This window comes from Vitis riparia, chromosome 18 (genome assembly GCF_004353265.1).
Source record: "Vitis riparia cultivar Riparia Gloire de Montpellier isolate 1030 chromosome 18, EGFV_Vit.rip_1.0, whole genome shotgun sequence".
NCBI classification, from domain to species: Eukaryota; Viridiplantae; Streptophyta; class Magnoliopsida; order Vitales; family Vitaceae; genus Vitis; species Vitis riparia.
In genome coordinates this window covers 22152024-22168072 of record NC_048448.1, presented here as the reverse complement: position 1 = coordinate 22168072, position 16049 = coordinate 22152024, and the positions used below count along the sequence as shown (strand labels likewise).

At 34.0% G+C, this 16049-nt stretch overlaps 1 protein-coding gene across 2 annotated transcripts; it reads left to right on the top strand.

Moving 5' to 3' along the window:
• The first annotated feature begins 1120 nt into the window (after positions 1-1120).
• Positions 1121-12032, top strand: LOC117907973 (shikimate kinase 3, chloroplastic-like). Of its 2 annotated transcripts, none has more exons than XM_034821664.1 (11): positions 1121-1212; positions 1416-1691; positions 2526-2584; positions 2756-2807; positions 2891-2963; positions 3612-3699; positions 10355-10437; positions 10546-10675; positions 10828-10906; positions 11433-11497; positions 11710-12032. In XM_034821664.1, exons 2-11 carry the CDS (start codon positions 1505-1507, stop codon positions 11773-11775), a joined length of 882 nt encoding a protein of 293 aa, XP_034677555.1. In that variant the 5' UTR covers positions 1121-1212; positions 1416-1504; the 3' UTR covers positions 11776-12032. The 2 variants fall into 2 exon arrangements, with proteins under 2 accessions (XP_034677555.1, XP_034677554.1); XM_034821663.1 differs by having other exon boundaries at positions 2753-2807.
• Positions 12033-16049: the final 4017 nt, after the last annotated feature.

Sequence of the window (16049 nt, the reverse complement as noted above, 5' to 3'; positions counted from 1 at the left end):
ACATGATTCCATACATATAAGAATTTAATTTTCAACTTATTGAAAACAATTAGAAGAGGCAAAAGAAAATAAATAGGTGGTTATGTAATGCAGATTACCATAATACCATTAATGAGACTTTGAAATTGAATGACATTTTGGTCATTTGAAGGTTTGTTTGGTTGTTGTTTTGAAGAACTGTTTTCTGTTTTTGAAAACAAAAAACACTAAAAACATGTTTGGAGAAGGGGGTGTGTTTTTGTTTTTTTTTTTGTATTCTTTATATTATCGAAAACCATTTTTTTTAGAACAATAAAAAGATGTTTTCATTATTCTTTTTACTATTCAAAAAATAGATTGTTTAATGTGTTTTTTTTTTCTAGTATTTTTTGTGTTTCCACGAAGGTGAACTCCACCTAACCACCACACCCCCACCCGCAAGCCTTTTTTTCTTCCTTAAATTATTGAAATTAATATACTTATACATAGTTATAAAGTCATAATTCCTTTAAGATAATTATAACTGGTATAAAAATTTTAAAATAGAATAATATTTTTTTAATTTAAATGAATTATACATATAAAAATTATTTATATATTTACAACATCAAGTTAATAGAAGAAAATATTTTATTAATTAAAAGAACAACTATCAAACATATTTTTTGTTTTATTTATTCTAAAATTTTTTTATTAACTAAACCATATATATATTTGAAATTTTTGAGAACAAAAATTATTTTCTAAAATTCAATTCCCCAACACAATATTTTTTCTAAAAATACCAAAAATTATTCTTAAAAACGGTTATTAAAAACGATCAAATGTGTCCGAATAATCAGATCGACCTTCCCTAAAATCAACCTACGCGAGATGTTTCCGTAATTCAAATCGACGGCAGAATCTCGCCACGTCACTCAATCCTATGGCGACAACATTGATAACGCCTACTTTCGAATCCAGAAATCACCACGTGTCATCCCGCCAGCGAGAATCTTAAACGGAATCCAAAATATCGTCACTCGAGAGATTGAAAAACTCGGACGATAAAACATTAGAAGATGAAATTAAAAAAACAAAAAAATGAAAAAGGATTTTCAGTTCCTACTTCCAGACTTCCAGTAGGCAGCTAATTAATAAATCCAAAAAAAAGTTCCCTCCCCTTCCCTTCCTCTCTTTGCTATCATGCGCACCTGCTTCGCCTCTTCAGTTGTGCGCCGCATCACCTTGATGGTGGGCCATTTTTTCTGTTTGTTTCCTGTGAAACATGATAATCTTTTTCCTTATTTTTCTTCATCTACGAAGCTGAAGCTAGTAGCTTGTTGCTGTCTAAGTTTTTTGTTTTTTGTTTTTTGTCGGAAATATCAGATACAGAGGTTCGGTATATTGGTTTTCGTATGGATCCTGATCTGTAGTGCGATTGTGCTATATTGCAGCTATGGTATGAGAGCGTGAAGGCTAGAAAATCGAGAACTCTGTGAAAATTCATTTATTCTGTGGAGAAAGCGCGTGAGGTTTTGCGAGAATGCCGGCGTTGGAGTTTTTGACGTGGGTTGGATCGGAGAAGAGCGGGAGGAGATTGAACGACATCGTAGGGTTAACGCAGAGAGGTCGGAGAGATAAGTTGATTAGTTTGCAATGGAGAAGCTGTTCGAGTCGGCAGAGACGAGTGTCTTTGGGGATTTCATCTCACTACTGTAAGGATTCTAAAGGTCAGTGTGAACTGTAAACATCTTTTGTCGCATCTGATTCATGTTTTGAGTTTTTGTTCAATGTGATCGTTTGAATATTCTCTGTGAGTTTTTGTATGATAGAGAGAGGGCAGAGACATTCACATTCAAACATTGCAATCAAAATCGGAAAAAGTTACTTTTTCAGCTTCATATCGATTTGGAGTCTACTTCTGATTTTCCTAGCATCCAAACGCGGCCTAACTGTATTGTTATTATAAAATACGATGTGTATGTTTCCCACTTTGTGGTAGGTGAAATTTTGAAATAGTATTTGAAATGCTTGGGTTGGTGTGTTTGCGAAAAAAATATTTTCGTTAAAAAATGTGCTGGTCTGTTTTAATATAAGCGGTAAATAAATGTAGAAATTGAAAAAATTCCTTCTACTGAATTAGATCTTTTAATTACCAATATGGTAACATTCGATCTGATTACTAGTCTTCTAAATTTGTGTATTTAAACTCTGATTGCTATTTGATTTCTTAATCTTGGTTGAGATAATCCACTACATCATTCCGTAATTTAAGGGTTTTTTTTTTTAATTTTTTTTTATAACACTAAATTGACTTTCCATTTTGTTTTTTCTGTTCTTTCTGAGGTTTTGTGCTTGTGGGTATGTACTGTATTTATGTATTTGCTAAATTTTTATGGCTTCAAGGGGTTCCAGGATCACCTTGCCATGAAACAGCTAAAATTGTTGACGCCAGAGTAACTGAATATTTTGTTATTATTATTATTATTTTTCTGGATCAAGTTTATTGAAACCTCATGCTGTATGATAATTGATTATCAATCTCTATTGTCACCATTTTGTAGCTCCTGCTGTGGAATCGGGAAATTTCTATGCTTGTTTTGATGGGAATTGGTTGTTACAGGTATTAAATTTTGTAATAAAATTATTTGAGCTCGGGGAGTTTTTATTTTTATTTTTACTTTTACTTTTATATATTTGTATTTGATTGCTCTCAAAGTGTGAACATAGCTTTTGGTCAATATAATTCAATTTTGTTCATCCATTTTAATGGTTGCTGATACAACCACAGAAGAAAGGGCAGGAGGTTGCCTCAAATTTAAATGGGCGCTGCATATTTCTGGTTGGTCAGTTCCCTTTCTCAAACCTGTCTTCTGAGATAACATTTTAATTTATTCTAGTGATTCAACTCTATGTGACTGAAATTCAGGAATGATGGGATCCGGGAAAACAACGGTGGGCAAGATCTTGTCAGAAGCGCTGGGATATTCTTTTGTTGACAGGTTTGAGCCTTGACTCTGTTTTGTTTTCTGGGGAACCTCTAATAAAATGGTGACAAATATGGTTCCAAGTGCCATGGTTTACTGCTAGGGATAGAGGCAGTTGTGGTTAGGTTGGATCTACCATCTAGTTTGTCTTTCTCCATTGAGGACATCTGGCATGGTCAGTTGGTTCTTGGCATCTTCCAGTAGCATCAGAACATGAGTATTGGTATCTAGTGCAAGTATGGTATATGGCCATCTCTAAAAGTTGGGTTTTGTGATGTAGAAATATATTTAAATACAAATCTAAAATGCAGCTGAAAATGTGTGCAATATTTTGTATAATCATCCTGTAGATTTATCATGTATGTAACAAAATTATCATGGCGCTTGATATTTTGATTTCATATGTGGGTACAAATGGTGCATGCTCTGTTGTATGTCTAAAGTAATAATATTCAAAAAGGAGATATAGCAGTGCTGACCATATTCTATGGAGGATAGGGTTCTAAAATGTGCAGCACATAGGAACTTCACTCACTTTAATGTGCCCAAGCAATATGGTCCACTGACTACCATAAACTGTTCACTTGACAGGCACATTCTATTTGTAATCAAATGTTACTGTAGCTTGTTATATGTTCATTAACAATTATATTGGTGTTTCAGTGACACTTTTGTGGAGAAGGCTGTAGGTGGAACATCTGTGTCTCAGATCTTTAATCAGTGTGGTGAGAAATTCTTCAGAGATTATGAGGTTTGTCTAAGAACAGTTTATTTATATTTACTGGCAGCATTTTTCCTTATGTTGTCTACTGCAGATGTGATATTTTTTTGAAAGTTCATTCTTTAGAACTCTCAATTTTTACTGTGTATTCTTTGTTTTTCAAACACTCTCCTCCAAAAATAGTAATATTATTATTTCAAATCCCAAAAATTTATTATGCTATTATTTTATCTAATTAGGATATGATATTTGATAATTAATAATTCAAAAAAAATTTAATCTAACTTATTTCAAATATCCCAAAATGCCACAATGGATTATAATTTTATGATGATTAATTATGTAATTAATTTAGGATTGTTGGTGGGTAGTAATTAGGGTTTCTAACCATGCTTGATTGCTAAGAGAATGTTAAATGATTTTTAGGTTAAGTTTCATTGATTGCTCATTGGTGCATCTTTTAATTTATGAATTTGTGATTAAAATATCTATTCAATTATTGAGATTAATTTATTAATTTTTGGATTTTCAATTTGGAGGAGAACATCAAAACCTAACTTTTTATTTTTCAAATTGGAATTGTTGATTCTAGATGAGTGTGAATTACATTGTGGAATTCTAATTGGAGAAATTTCATTTGAATTAATGATAGTTGATTTAATTCTGTTTTTATATATTATAAGGGGTTGAGCTTTGAAAAATGGTAGTAAATTGATTTTTGATCTAAATTTTATGATTTCAATGTTGTTTCTTTTGTTTTATAATAAAAAATTTACCGAAATTTAAGAAGTTTGATTTTGTTGAGAAATGGATGAGTTATGAGACAAAAACAGTAGATGCATGTGGTTGAATCTTTGTTTTGATTTTTGAAATCTTTGGATTTATTTTAGATTCATTTTTCTTAATCTAAATTAAGTGATTCTTATATTGTTGATTTTGTTTTTAGTAAGGATTCCTAAAAAACTTTTATATCTAAATTTGTTTAAACATTAAGAGGCAAAATAGTAAAAAATAGTACTTATGTCAGTATATTCGTTTTTTCTTGATGACAGTTTTGATAATTTATGCTAAATTCATTTCTCAATCAAATTGCATGAAATTTTGTGTATTTTGATTTAATTTTAAATCAAGAATTAATTTTAAATCAAGAATTAATTAGTTTTATTTTGAGTGAGAAGTTGGGTTTGTGTATTGTAGAAGTTAAATGTTGAAAAGATAAAAGAGAAAAAGGGCTTTCCATTAAAGAAAAATTAAAAAATTTCATTTTTTTTTTCTATTAAGACAATTTTCTTATTTAAAGTAAAAAGAAGCAAAAAAAAAAAAAAAAAAAAAAAGGCCCAACTAAACACCTAGAGTTGAGACCATAAAATTTAGGAAAGAGGTCTTTTCACCCCTTATAGCTCTATTCTCAAGACGACCTTCCTAGTCCTTTGACTTGAACTCCTAGGCCAACTATCAAACACCTTTGCAGTTGATCTAGGCACCACTCACTCAATGGCAATTTTAGAGTAACCAATAGTGCAGCTAGAGATGGTTTGGCATGTTTTTATCCTCCTTAAATTTACAACACAAATTCAGAAGAATCTTCCTTCTTTTAACAGTTGATTAATTGTTAAAACCCTTTCCTTGCACTTCAATATTATCACATAATAGAACTTGTTGGAGAAAATATCTCATTTTGACACCTTCCATATTATGATAGGAGAGAATATCTTATTTTGAGACCTTCCATATTATGTTATTATTCTCTCCACCTTTTGTCTATTGAAATTTTATGGATATATCACAATATGGTCCATATTTCTATTGACAATGTATTCACTTATTATTTTGATAAAACAACAAATATAGTAGTAGTGCCTAGAAGACGAGTGCACTAAAGTACACATAACATTTACAAAAAGCCCCAAAAGGCAAATAAAAAGGAAGAGAGAAAAAAGAAACAAGTCCCTCTCCCTACTTAGAGCTCAATACATTAGGCCTCGGTAGATTTTGGTACTAGGAGGTGAAGCAGTTCACAAGTCTAAAAGAAGTCTTCAAACACATCTCTAGATCATGAAGGAAAACAAACCCACTTCAGCGTAAAGTATTTATTTATTTGTTTCACAAATGATGCTGCAAAACTTTGATTCAAAATGCTAATATAGTTATAATACTTTTAATTCTAAAACATACTTAAAAGGTTACATAAATGTTGCTCCTTCTTGTGGCTAGGTGGTGAAAGCTCTATTTAGATTTGCTGACCATAATAACTCCAATCCTAAGTTCCAAACTGAACTTAATAAAAGAACATTTTTATTTGTGAATTTTACAAAATTGACAAGGACAAAAATGTCATCCCGAATATTAATTAGTTAGCTGGCTGCATCAGTCATCCCTTGTTGTTTTTAAATTCATCCTGAAGTTGTTATCATCTTATGGTCTGAAGAAAAGTTTCCCACATTGAAAGTTGCTAAAGCTCTGTTCACCAGGACCTGATAATATTTCTATCTATGATGCTTTGTTGATCTCTCATAACTCTATCACAAACATATATGTCTTCATATTTGGTTTTACTTCCAAAACAACATCTTGTCTTGTAAGTGATCATGAATGTTAAACTTGCCCAACTTCGTTTTCATGTCTATTCAAGCAGTAGCAAAACTTTGCAAAGTGATTTATGACCAATTTTCTAATGAATTATTAAAGAAATGAGTTATAAGAAATGAAGTTAAAAGGATCATCATAGGGTGATGAACATAATAAAAAAATGCCCTTTTATTTACTTCCCTTGTTGTCACTGTAACTTTTCTCACTTTTTAAGAATTTTTTTTTGATAAATAAAAGAGATAAAATTGTATTGAAAAGAGCCACCAAAACGACTCAAAGTATACAAAGTAGAAACACTTCCCCCCGCCCCAGCTGGAACAAACAACAGTCAAACATGAAGGAGTAAGAAAAACCCCAACTCAACGAGAACCCACCCAATCAATGAAACCAACTAAAGTCGAAGGACCATCTTTTATGAATAATTTTGTCTCTGACCAAAGAAAGAAAAGAAAAGAACTCTTAAGTCTTTGGATGGACAATATATCATCTTCAAATGCAATTCTGTTTCTTACCTTCCAAACCGTCTAAAAAATATATAAGGGGTCTACTCTCCAAACTTTCTTTATCTTTTTTCCCACAAAGGACCTGTCTTAGCTCAAAAGCGTTGCCTTAACTGTGGCTAGTAGCACCCATTGCACCCCAAAGAGAGAGAAAAACAATGTCCATAAAGTCCTTGTCTTAGCACAATGGAGGAGGATGTGATCTATCAATTCTTCATGCAATTGGCAAAGGTAGCATCTATTCGCTAAAGGCCATCCTCTTTTTTGAAGTTGGTCCAAAGTTAGAGCTTTTCCCCATGTTGCTTCCCACCTAAAACAACTCACTTTGGGTTGCACACAAGCTTTCCAAATAACATTTGATGGAAAAGAGACTGGAGGGCTTGAAACTAAGGCTTTGTAGAGAGACTTAACAGAAAACTTCCCACATTTAGTCTCTATCCAAAGCATCATATCTTCCACATCCCGCTAAACACTCTTTTCATTGAGGCCCAGTAAAAAACTGTGCACCTCATCCACCTCCCAATCATTGAAAGGTTTAGAGAATTGGAGGCTCCAACTCCCCCCTCCCTTAGTGGAACTCTACACATCTTTCACCCAAGCGTTCTTGGAAACAACTAGAGCAAATAAAGTTGGAAATAAAACACGAAAAGGTGCAGCCCCACACCATCTATCCCAAAATTTCACCCTTTGACCATTACCCACCACAAAAGAGAGCCTACTAATTGCTTTCCACAACTGCACACCATACCCATCCCTCACTTCCTTGTAACACCAACCCCCTTACTCCTCCCCATACTTTCCCTTATCACTTGATTCCAAAAGGCTTCTCTCTCATTTGCAAACGTCTAACTCCATTTGCATAAAAGCACCTTATTTAGAGTAGAGAGACACTTTACCCCCACCCCCCTTTGCTTTTGTCTAAGCAAACCAACGCCCACCTAACAAGATGAGGTTTCTGCTCAAGAGCCCCACCTCCCTACAAAAAATCCCTCTGAATCTGCTCTAACCTCAATTTGACATTCTTAGATAAAGAAAGCACAAACATGAAATAAATGGGTAAGCTAGCAAAAGTGCTCTGAATCAAGGTGATCCTCCCTCATTTGGAGATGTATTGGCTCTTCCACCTTGCCAATTTCTTTCGAAACCTCTCCTCCACTCCATCCTAAGCAGCCAAGGATTTATAAGAATGCACCCAACGACAATCCAAAATAAGAGGATGGAAGACTCCCATTCTTGCAACCAAGTTCTGCAGCTAGAGCCTCTGTGTTTTCCACACATCCCAGTGGGATTAACTTGCTCTTATCCAAATTAATTCTCAACCCCGAAATGGCCTCAAACCACATTAGTGTCCAACTTAAATACATCATTTGATCCTGAGAAGCCCCATAGAAAACCAAAGTGTCATCGGCGAACAAGAAGTGAGACACTTGAGCCCCTTCACCGCCTCGACCCTTCACCTTATAGGCCAACAGAAAACCCTCCTTTACATCTCTCCGTAGAAGGCAACTAAGTGCCTCCATAGCAATCACAAATATGTGCGCCCCTTGCCTTAAACCCTTAGAACTTTGGAAGAAACTTGAGGAAGTCCCATTGACCAGAATAGAAAAACTAGGTGGAGATACACCATCGCATCCACCGAAGCCATTTCTCCCTGAAACCCATCATACCTACAACTGAAAGCAAGAAAGACCAAACCACATGATCACTTTTTAAGAAATAACTTCCTCACAACTCCATTATTGATAATAGTTTGGCTATCTTGCACAAACTTTGTGTGTGGTGTGGAAGATGTTGATTGGAAGCCAATATGCCTTGGTTTCTTGATTTGGCAGCAGCAAACTTCTTTGAATAATCAGCGCCTCACTAGAACTACAATACAAAATGCTTTCATTGCCCTCCTATTGACTATTTTCTTTCTAATGATCATATAGGCACGTTGTCTTAATCATAGTTGTTATTCCATGCCAAACAACCACTAGAGGCTTGCCTACAGTCCCAAAGATTATGCAGGATTATACATGAAAGATCCTTTTTTGGCTCTCTTTAGCCCTATGTCTCTTATCCCTAGGAGGTCTTCCTCCACTAGCAAGTTTTTTCAGAACACATGGTCTTGATCACCAAAATTGAAGCAATGAAAATTAAACCCACTTCTCTGGTTTTGAATCTTCACTGAACCTTGAGGCATTGGTATATTTTCCAACTGCAGCAACTGAATGGGAAGGAGCTTCTGGCCATATATGAGGCTGTTCTACTCCTCCTTTGTGTTTGAGAATTACTCTTTGGTGTGCCAAAAGAAATTTTTTGAAGTTTGCAGTTCAGCTCCTGCCCAGATTTCATGTCTATTTTGTTGCTTTTCTACAACCTAACCATGCTAGTATGCTTTTGACATCAACCAAAACACACAGAGATTAAGGACATTTCCCTTGTTTTAACAGTATGTAGACATTGACTAAGGTTTCAGACATAATTAGATGATAGAAAGTTCTCCTTTAGTTTCTGCTTCATTTTTTTCCCAACCATTAATCTTTGCCTTTCCTTCCCATGTTAACTCGATTGTTCCTGGTAGTAGAAACTCTACACTTTAATTTGGTGTCAACTAGCTTGACTTTCTTATCATTTGAGTATTTCTTTGAAGTTGAAAATTCTTTCACCTATGCTTGGCCAATCACTGAGTTCCTCAGCTTGTGGAACTCTATTGAATGTTGGTGTTTCAAGCTTAATAGTCATCTCCCCCATTTGGTCATCTTGTACACGGGGCCCTCTACATGGGGCAAAAGCATGAAACAGGTCATCAAGGTCGCCTTCCAATCCTTCATCTTCCTCCTCTGGAGTCAGGGTTTCTAATTGTATTATTTGCTGAGTAAGAAACTCATATCCTTCATTGTTCCACATCATCATTGTCTAGAGAGGGATTGGCATGGCATGTTGTATGCATTGATTATGTCCTTGGGCCTGATTCATCCGGGAAGTTAGTTTATCAACCTTAAACATGATATCAAACTGGAGCAGTTCACAAGCCTAAAACAAGACTTTTGAATACGGTTTGATACTATAAAGAAGCAAGCAAATCTAAAGAAGAGTTGTGGGGAAATATTCTAAGATTAAGCTATTATTATTTTTTATTTTAAAAAAGTTTCTGCAAAAACTTTCATTCATAATGCTAATATAGCTAAAGAACAATTGTAATTTCAGAACACACTTACAAGGTACTATAGATGCTGCTTCTTTCGAGGTTAGGAGGTCAGAAGTCTTACTACTTCATGAACGCAATTAACTACAGTCCTAGGTTTCAAAATGGAATTGGTGGGTTGACATGACCCCTTGCTACTTTTAGAACTGACAGAGTATCCTTCCGAATATAAACTAATTTGTTTCATCAGGAGGGGCCTCTGGAGACACTTTTTTGGGGAAACCCTTCCTGCAGTCTCCTTCAGCTATAGAATTGTTTAATAAAGGCAATGCATGCACTACCTATGTTACTGACAATCATTATGTTCTTTTTGAGAAATATGATCTTATGTGTAATTTTGATTTTGAGTTGATTTTCCTATTGGTGTAGTTGTTTGATGCAGAAACTAATAATTTCTATTCTTTAGAGTGAGGCATTGCGGAAGTTGGCTTCAATTCCCAAGCAAGTTGTTGCCACAGGTGGTGGTGCAGTGGTCCGCCCAATCAACTGGTATCCTGGGGTTGTAGATATCTTAAAAATGAATGTTTGACGTTTTATCATCTATATTTTATTTATTGGTTGTTAAATGAGCTCTGTTCTTATTTATTGAATTTTCAGGAAATATATGAAGCAGGGAGTCTCTGTCTTCTTGGATGTACCTTTGGACGCATTGGCAAGGAGAATTGCTGCTGTAGGAACTGATTCTCGCCCTCTTCTGCATTTTGAATCAGGCGATGCTTACACAAAGGTGGTTACCAATTCCATTTTACTATACGACCTTTCCACCAGAATAATTATTAATTCCTTTATTTTTTCTTGTTTGACAAAGAATCATAGCGAGTCAGAAACAGCTCTAAAATTTGAGTACTGGTTTTGACATTTTCCTCAACTTCTCTGCAGGCTTTTGTTGGACTATTTACCCTTTCAAAAAAGAGAACTGAGGCCTATGCCAATGCTGATGCTACAGTCTCTCTTCAGCGTATGTCTTCTTATGTGCAGTTTGACTTGTTCTTGATCTCGTCTTCTATGCTCTTTCATTATTTCCCATTGAATGTTGGTAGACATGATTGCTTTTCAGTTGTGGGAAAAGTGGAATTTGGAGATGGCTTGAAAAGAACAACTCTTTTCTTTGCCCTGCAATTACTATTGATATAATGCTATAATGAAATGAATGTGGGGAATATAGGACCTAGTTGTGTTGCGGGCCGCTTATTGGCTTCCTTTGCTTTCTTGGAACAATTCGAAGACAGCCTATCGTTTGATCTTTAGCTACTTAGAAAGGCCATCAATGTTTAGGTGTAAAGGTTCCATCTATATTAATTGTCGAACCAAGATGAATTCAGAGAACATTTGGAACAATGATTTAAGGCTTATGAAATGTCCTATGACACCCAAGACCTAGATGAATGCAACATGGTAGGATGTTGAGGCATGAAATTTAATCATCGAACCAAGTTCTGTTCTGTGAATGTATGCGAGTGCTGAGGAACCTTGTCTTTTTCCAGATATTGCTGCGAGGTTGGGTCTTGAAGACATATCTGATATCACGCCTGCTGCTATAGCAATGGAGGTCTCTCTTCGTCTTCCTTTAACACTTGAATACTTTTCTTTACCACTGTTATCCTGCAAACACAATCCACACAACCCGCAACACAATGCAGCCTCCTCTAGTAAAAATGCTTAACAAATCAGATAAGCTTTGGAAAATCCTTTTTAAGTCTCCGTTTCTACTGTACTGCTGTGCTTGCCTAATCTTATACCACTCATTGGCTCTTTGGTCAGGTACTGGTACAAATCGAGAACTATCTACAAGGCAAAAATGGCACGTCGATCGGAATGTTCCCTTAGCACCGTTTATAGTATTTTGGTTCTCCTGTCTCTGTGGTGACTATGTGCCTTTTTTTCTATTTTTTTTTTTTTTCATTTTTATGGAAGGATTCATTTTCCACTACCAAGTCCCAAAGTAAGAACCAAAAAATTTAGAGGGAGGTTCTTCTGGTAAGACAAGGCATAGAATGTACAGATGAAATAAAGGTCTCAAATCTCAAATATCCATATATACACATATGATAATATTGATTATTATTTTTATTTAGAATTATGCACATTAGGAGTTTTCTAAAACATCAAACATCAATCAGAACATTAGCCTTTTTAATACAGCAGATGATTAGGTAAGCAGGGAATTGAAATTAATTTTGGTGATGAGGTTGGCATCCAGACCTCAAGGTTGAGTTTGACTAGGTTTTCTAATAAACACCCACCTAGTTTAAAATGGAATAACCCTATCCACACCTGTGGCTTCACCCACCTACCATGCCAATATTTATCCACTGATTTCAAGGAATTGCTTCTGTGATTTCAAGAAGTTAATTTTTTGTTTGAAGGAAAACAAATTATAAGGAGAATGATTTTCTTTTGTTATATTTACTGTTAGTATGTTTGGTTTCGAGAAATTTGAAAAAAAATGCTAAAAAAATTAGAGAAACAAGGAAAAAAAATAAAGGAAATTGAAAGATAATAAATTATTTTTGTAAATTATTTCAAACATGTTTCATTTATTTTAATTTCTTTATATAAAAATTAATTTTAAAATATATAACTTTCTAATTAATATTAATTATATTTATTTACTTTTCATATTTTCCACACATTAGAAAAACATATGTTAAGAAAAAAAAAATACTAAAGAAAAAGTAAAAGATATGAATAAAATAAGATGTAATTAGAATTAATTATGAACTAATACATTTTAAAATTATTTAATTTTTATATTGAAAAAAATCAATTTAAAAAAAATGTGAAAATAAGTTATTAAAATCTATTTTTTATTTTCTTTTTATTTTTTTTCCTCTTTATTATTATTTTTTTTTTCAAGAACCCAACATGGAGTTAAAAAACAAAAGGAATTAATCAAACATGTTGTAAAATTATAAAGTGAAAGGAGAAGAAAACAAGAAAGAGAAATTAGAATGTAGGAAGAGAATAGAATGCATGAAAAAACTCTTAAATTTAATTAGGGGTCTTTCCCTTTTATAAAGAGTTACAAAAGATATTTATGGATGATCATCCACAAGTTACCAGAGTGGTACAAAATCTCATATTTTACAACACTCCTTTTTGGATGATCATAAGAATATGCCCCATTAAAACCTTACTAGGAAAAACTCTATGGGAAAAACCCTAGTGAAGGAAAAAGAGTACAACATTCTTTTGGATTACTATAACTGCCTCGTTAAAAACCTTGTTGGTAAAACCCAATGGGACAAAAACCTAGATGAAGGAAAAAAGAGTGCGGTATATCCATATTATCATTCTCCCCCTCATGTAAACATGATTATGATTTTTTCAACATTTCAAATGGTAGATCTCTCAATCTTCGCATTCCAAAGTCATACATTAACTTTTCAATGCGGTCGAAGGTAACGCCTTTGTGAATAGATCTGCTAGATTATTGCATGACCGAATCTGTTGAACATCGATCTCACCTTTCTTTTGGAGCTCATGAATATAGAAGAATTTAGGGAGATATGCTTAGTTCTATCACCTTTTATGAATCCTCCTTTAATTTGTGCAATACAAACAACATTATCTTCATGTAACTTGGTTGCATTGCTTCTGATGGAAGGTAGTCCACATGTTTCTTGTATATGTTGGATCATTGACCTTAGTCATACACATTCACGATTTGCTTCATGAATTGCAAGAAAATCTAAATGATTTGATGATGTAACCACCATTGTTTGTTTGATAGATCTCCATGAGATAGCAGTACTATTGTAATTAAACACATACCATGTTTGTGACTTACCTTTATATAGATTTGAAAGATACTCTGCATCTGCATATCTAAGCAATTGTTGCTTTGATTCCCTTGAGTAAAATAGACCCATACTAGTAATTCCACAAAGATAACGCAATATATGTTTGATACCATTTCAATATCTTCGAGTTGGAGCGGAACTATATCTTGCTAATAAATTGACAGAAAAAGCAATGTTTGGACGTATACAATTGGAAAGATATATAAGTACACCAATAGCACTAAGATATGGTACTTCAAGACCAAGTAATTCTTCATCTTTTTTCGCAAGGTCAAAATGGGTCATTTTTCACATCAAGTGATCCGACAACCATTGGAGAACTTAAATAATGCGCTTTATCCATATAAAAATGCTTCAAAAGTTTCTTAATGTATGTTGATTGATGTACTAAAACTCCATTTTGAAAATGCTCGATCTATAGGCAAAGATAAAATTTTGTTTTTCCAAGATCTTTCATCTCAAATTCCTTTTTCAAGTAATTTGTTGTTCTTGTGAGCTCTTCAGGAGTTCTAATAAGATTTAAGTCATCAACATACATTGCAATAATTGCAAATCCGGTTTCTGATTTCTTAATGAAGATGCATGGGTATATAAGATTATTCATATACCCTTCTTTTAGCAAGTATTCGCTAAGGCGATTGTACCACATGCATCCAGAGTGCTTTAATCCGTACAAGGATTGTTGTAACTTGATTGAGTACATGCTACGAGGCTTTGTACAATTTGCTTCAAGCAATTTAAATCTTTAAGGGATTTTCATGTATATATCATTATCCATGGATCCATATAAATATACTGTAATAACATTCACGAGACACATATCTAGTCCTTCTGGGACTACCAAATTAATTAAGAAACAAAATGTGATTGCGTCCATGATAGGAGAGAATGTTTCCTTGTAGTCAATACCAGGTTTCTGCGAGAAAGCTTGTGCTACTAATCGCACTTTATATCTTATGATCTCACTATTCTCATTACGCTTTTAGTACAAATACCCATTTGTACCCAACAGGCTTTACATCTTTAGGTGTTTGGACTACAAGCCCAAAAACTTATCATTTTGTTAATGAGTTTAGCTTTGCTTGTATAGCTTATTTCCATTTTGGCTAATCATTTCTATGCGGGTATTCTTCCACATTTCGTGGTTCGGGATCTTTATCATTTCTTATGATATTGGAGGCGACTTGGAAAGTGAAAATATTGTTAATAATAATATTATTTTGATCTCATTTTTCTCCCGTGTATACATAACTTATTGAGATCTCACAATTTCCAGATACATATGCCTCTTTAAGGGCTTTTCGTTTAATATGTGCCTCTTAAGGGGCTTCTTGCTCAAAATGTGCCTCTTAAGGGACTTCTTGCTCAATATGTGCCTCTTCAGTGGCTTCTTGTTCAATATGTGCCTCTTTAGGGGCTTCTTATTCAATATGTGCCTCTTCAGGGGCTTCTGCATTATTTGTGCCTCTTTTGGGGCTATAGATTTATCAATTTTAAATTGATCAGTTATTTTTTATGGCCTCTTTTAGAGTGTCAATTTTTTCTCGGGTTCCCCTCTTCTGGGAGTTACATCCTTTGAGCCAATAGGTCTACCATGCTTTAAGCATATCTTAGATTAATTTATTAACTGTCCTATAGGGACATTAATCCGTGCTGGAGTATTTGTAGCCGGGATATATGACTTTGTCACTTTCTTTGTATCAATGAATGCATCTTGTAATTGATTCGTAAGATTTTGCAAATGAATGATCCTTTGAACTTCTAGTTCACATTGATTTGTATGAGGATCAAGATGAGTCAAAGTCAATGCATTCCAAATAATTTCATGTCGTTTTTCTGCAACTAGCTCTTCTCCTCCTAACGACGAGAAAATTGTATCATTAAAATGATAATCTGCACAACATGTCATTCTACCTTTTAAGTGTATAGGTAGACTAGTCACTAATTAAAAACTTCTGGTTTTGTAATGTACATCCATATGACCTTTTACCCCGGGGGACCAAGTTGGTCTTACAAGATTCTTCTGGATCTATCATCGTATAAAGTGTCATTCATATAGAATCAAATACTACTAGTGACATAGTATAAACTCTTCTGGAGCTTTTAATTAGGTTTGTATAACCTGATATAGTATTAACATTGTTTGTCATCAATGTTGTGCAATTAATGAGACAAGAGTTTCATCAAAGTAACAAGTCATAAGACATTGTCATAAAGACTTCATCTTTATAGAGTTGAATAAATATTATCATAGAGAAAAAAAATTAAAATCAATGAAAAAATATTAGTCATTAATAA

Excerpts from the sequence above, each read along its gene's own strand:
- LOC117907973 (XM_034821663.1), top strand. The coding sequence starts at position 1,505 with ATGCCGGCGTTGGAGTTTTTGACGTGGGTTGGATCGGAGAAGAGCGGG. Across the intron at positions 1,692-2,525 it reads CTACTGTAAGGATTCTAAAG|CTCCTGCTGTGGAATCGGGA; the intron begins GTCAGTGTGAAC and ends ACCATTTTGTAG. Across the intron at positions 2,585-2,752 it reads ATGGGAATTGGTTGTTACAG|AAGAAAGGGCAGGAGGTTGC; the intron begins GTATTAAATTTT and ends ATACAACCACAG.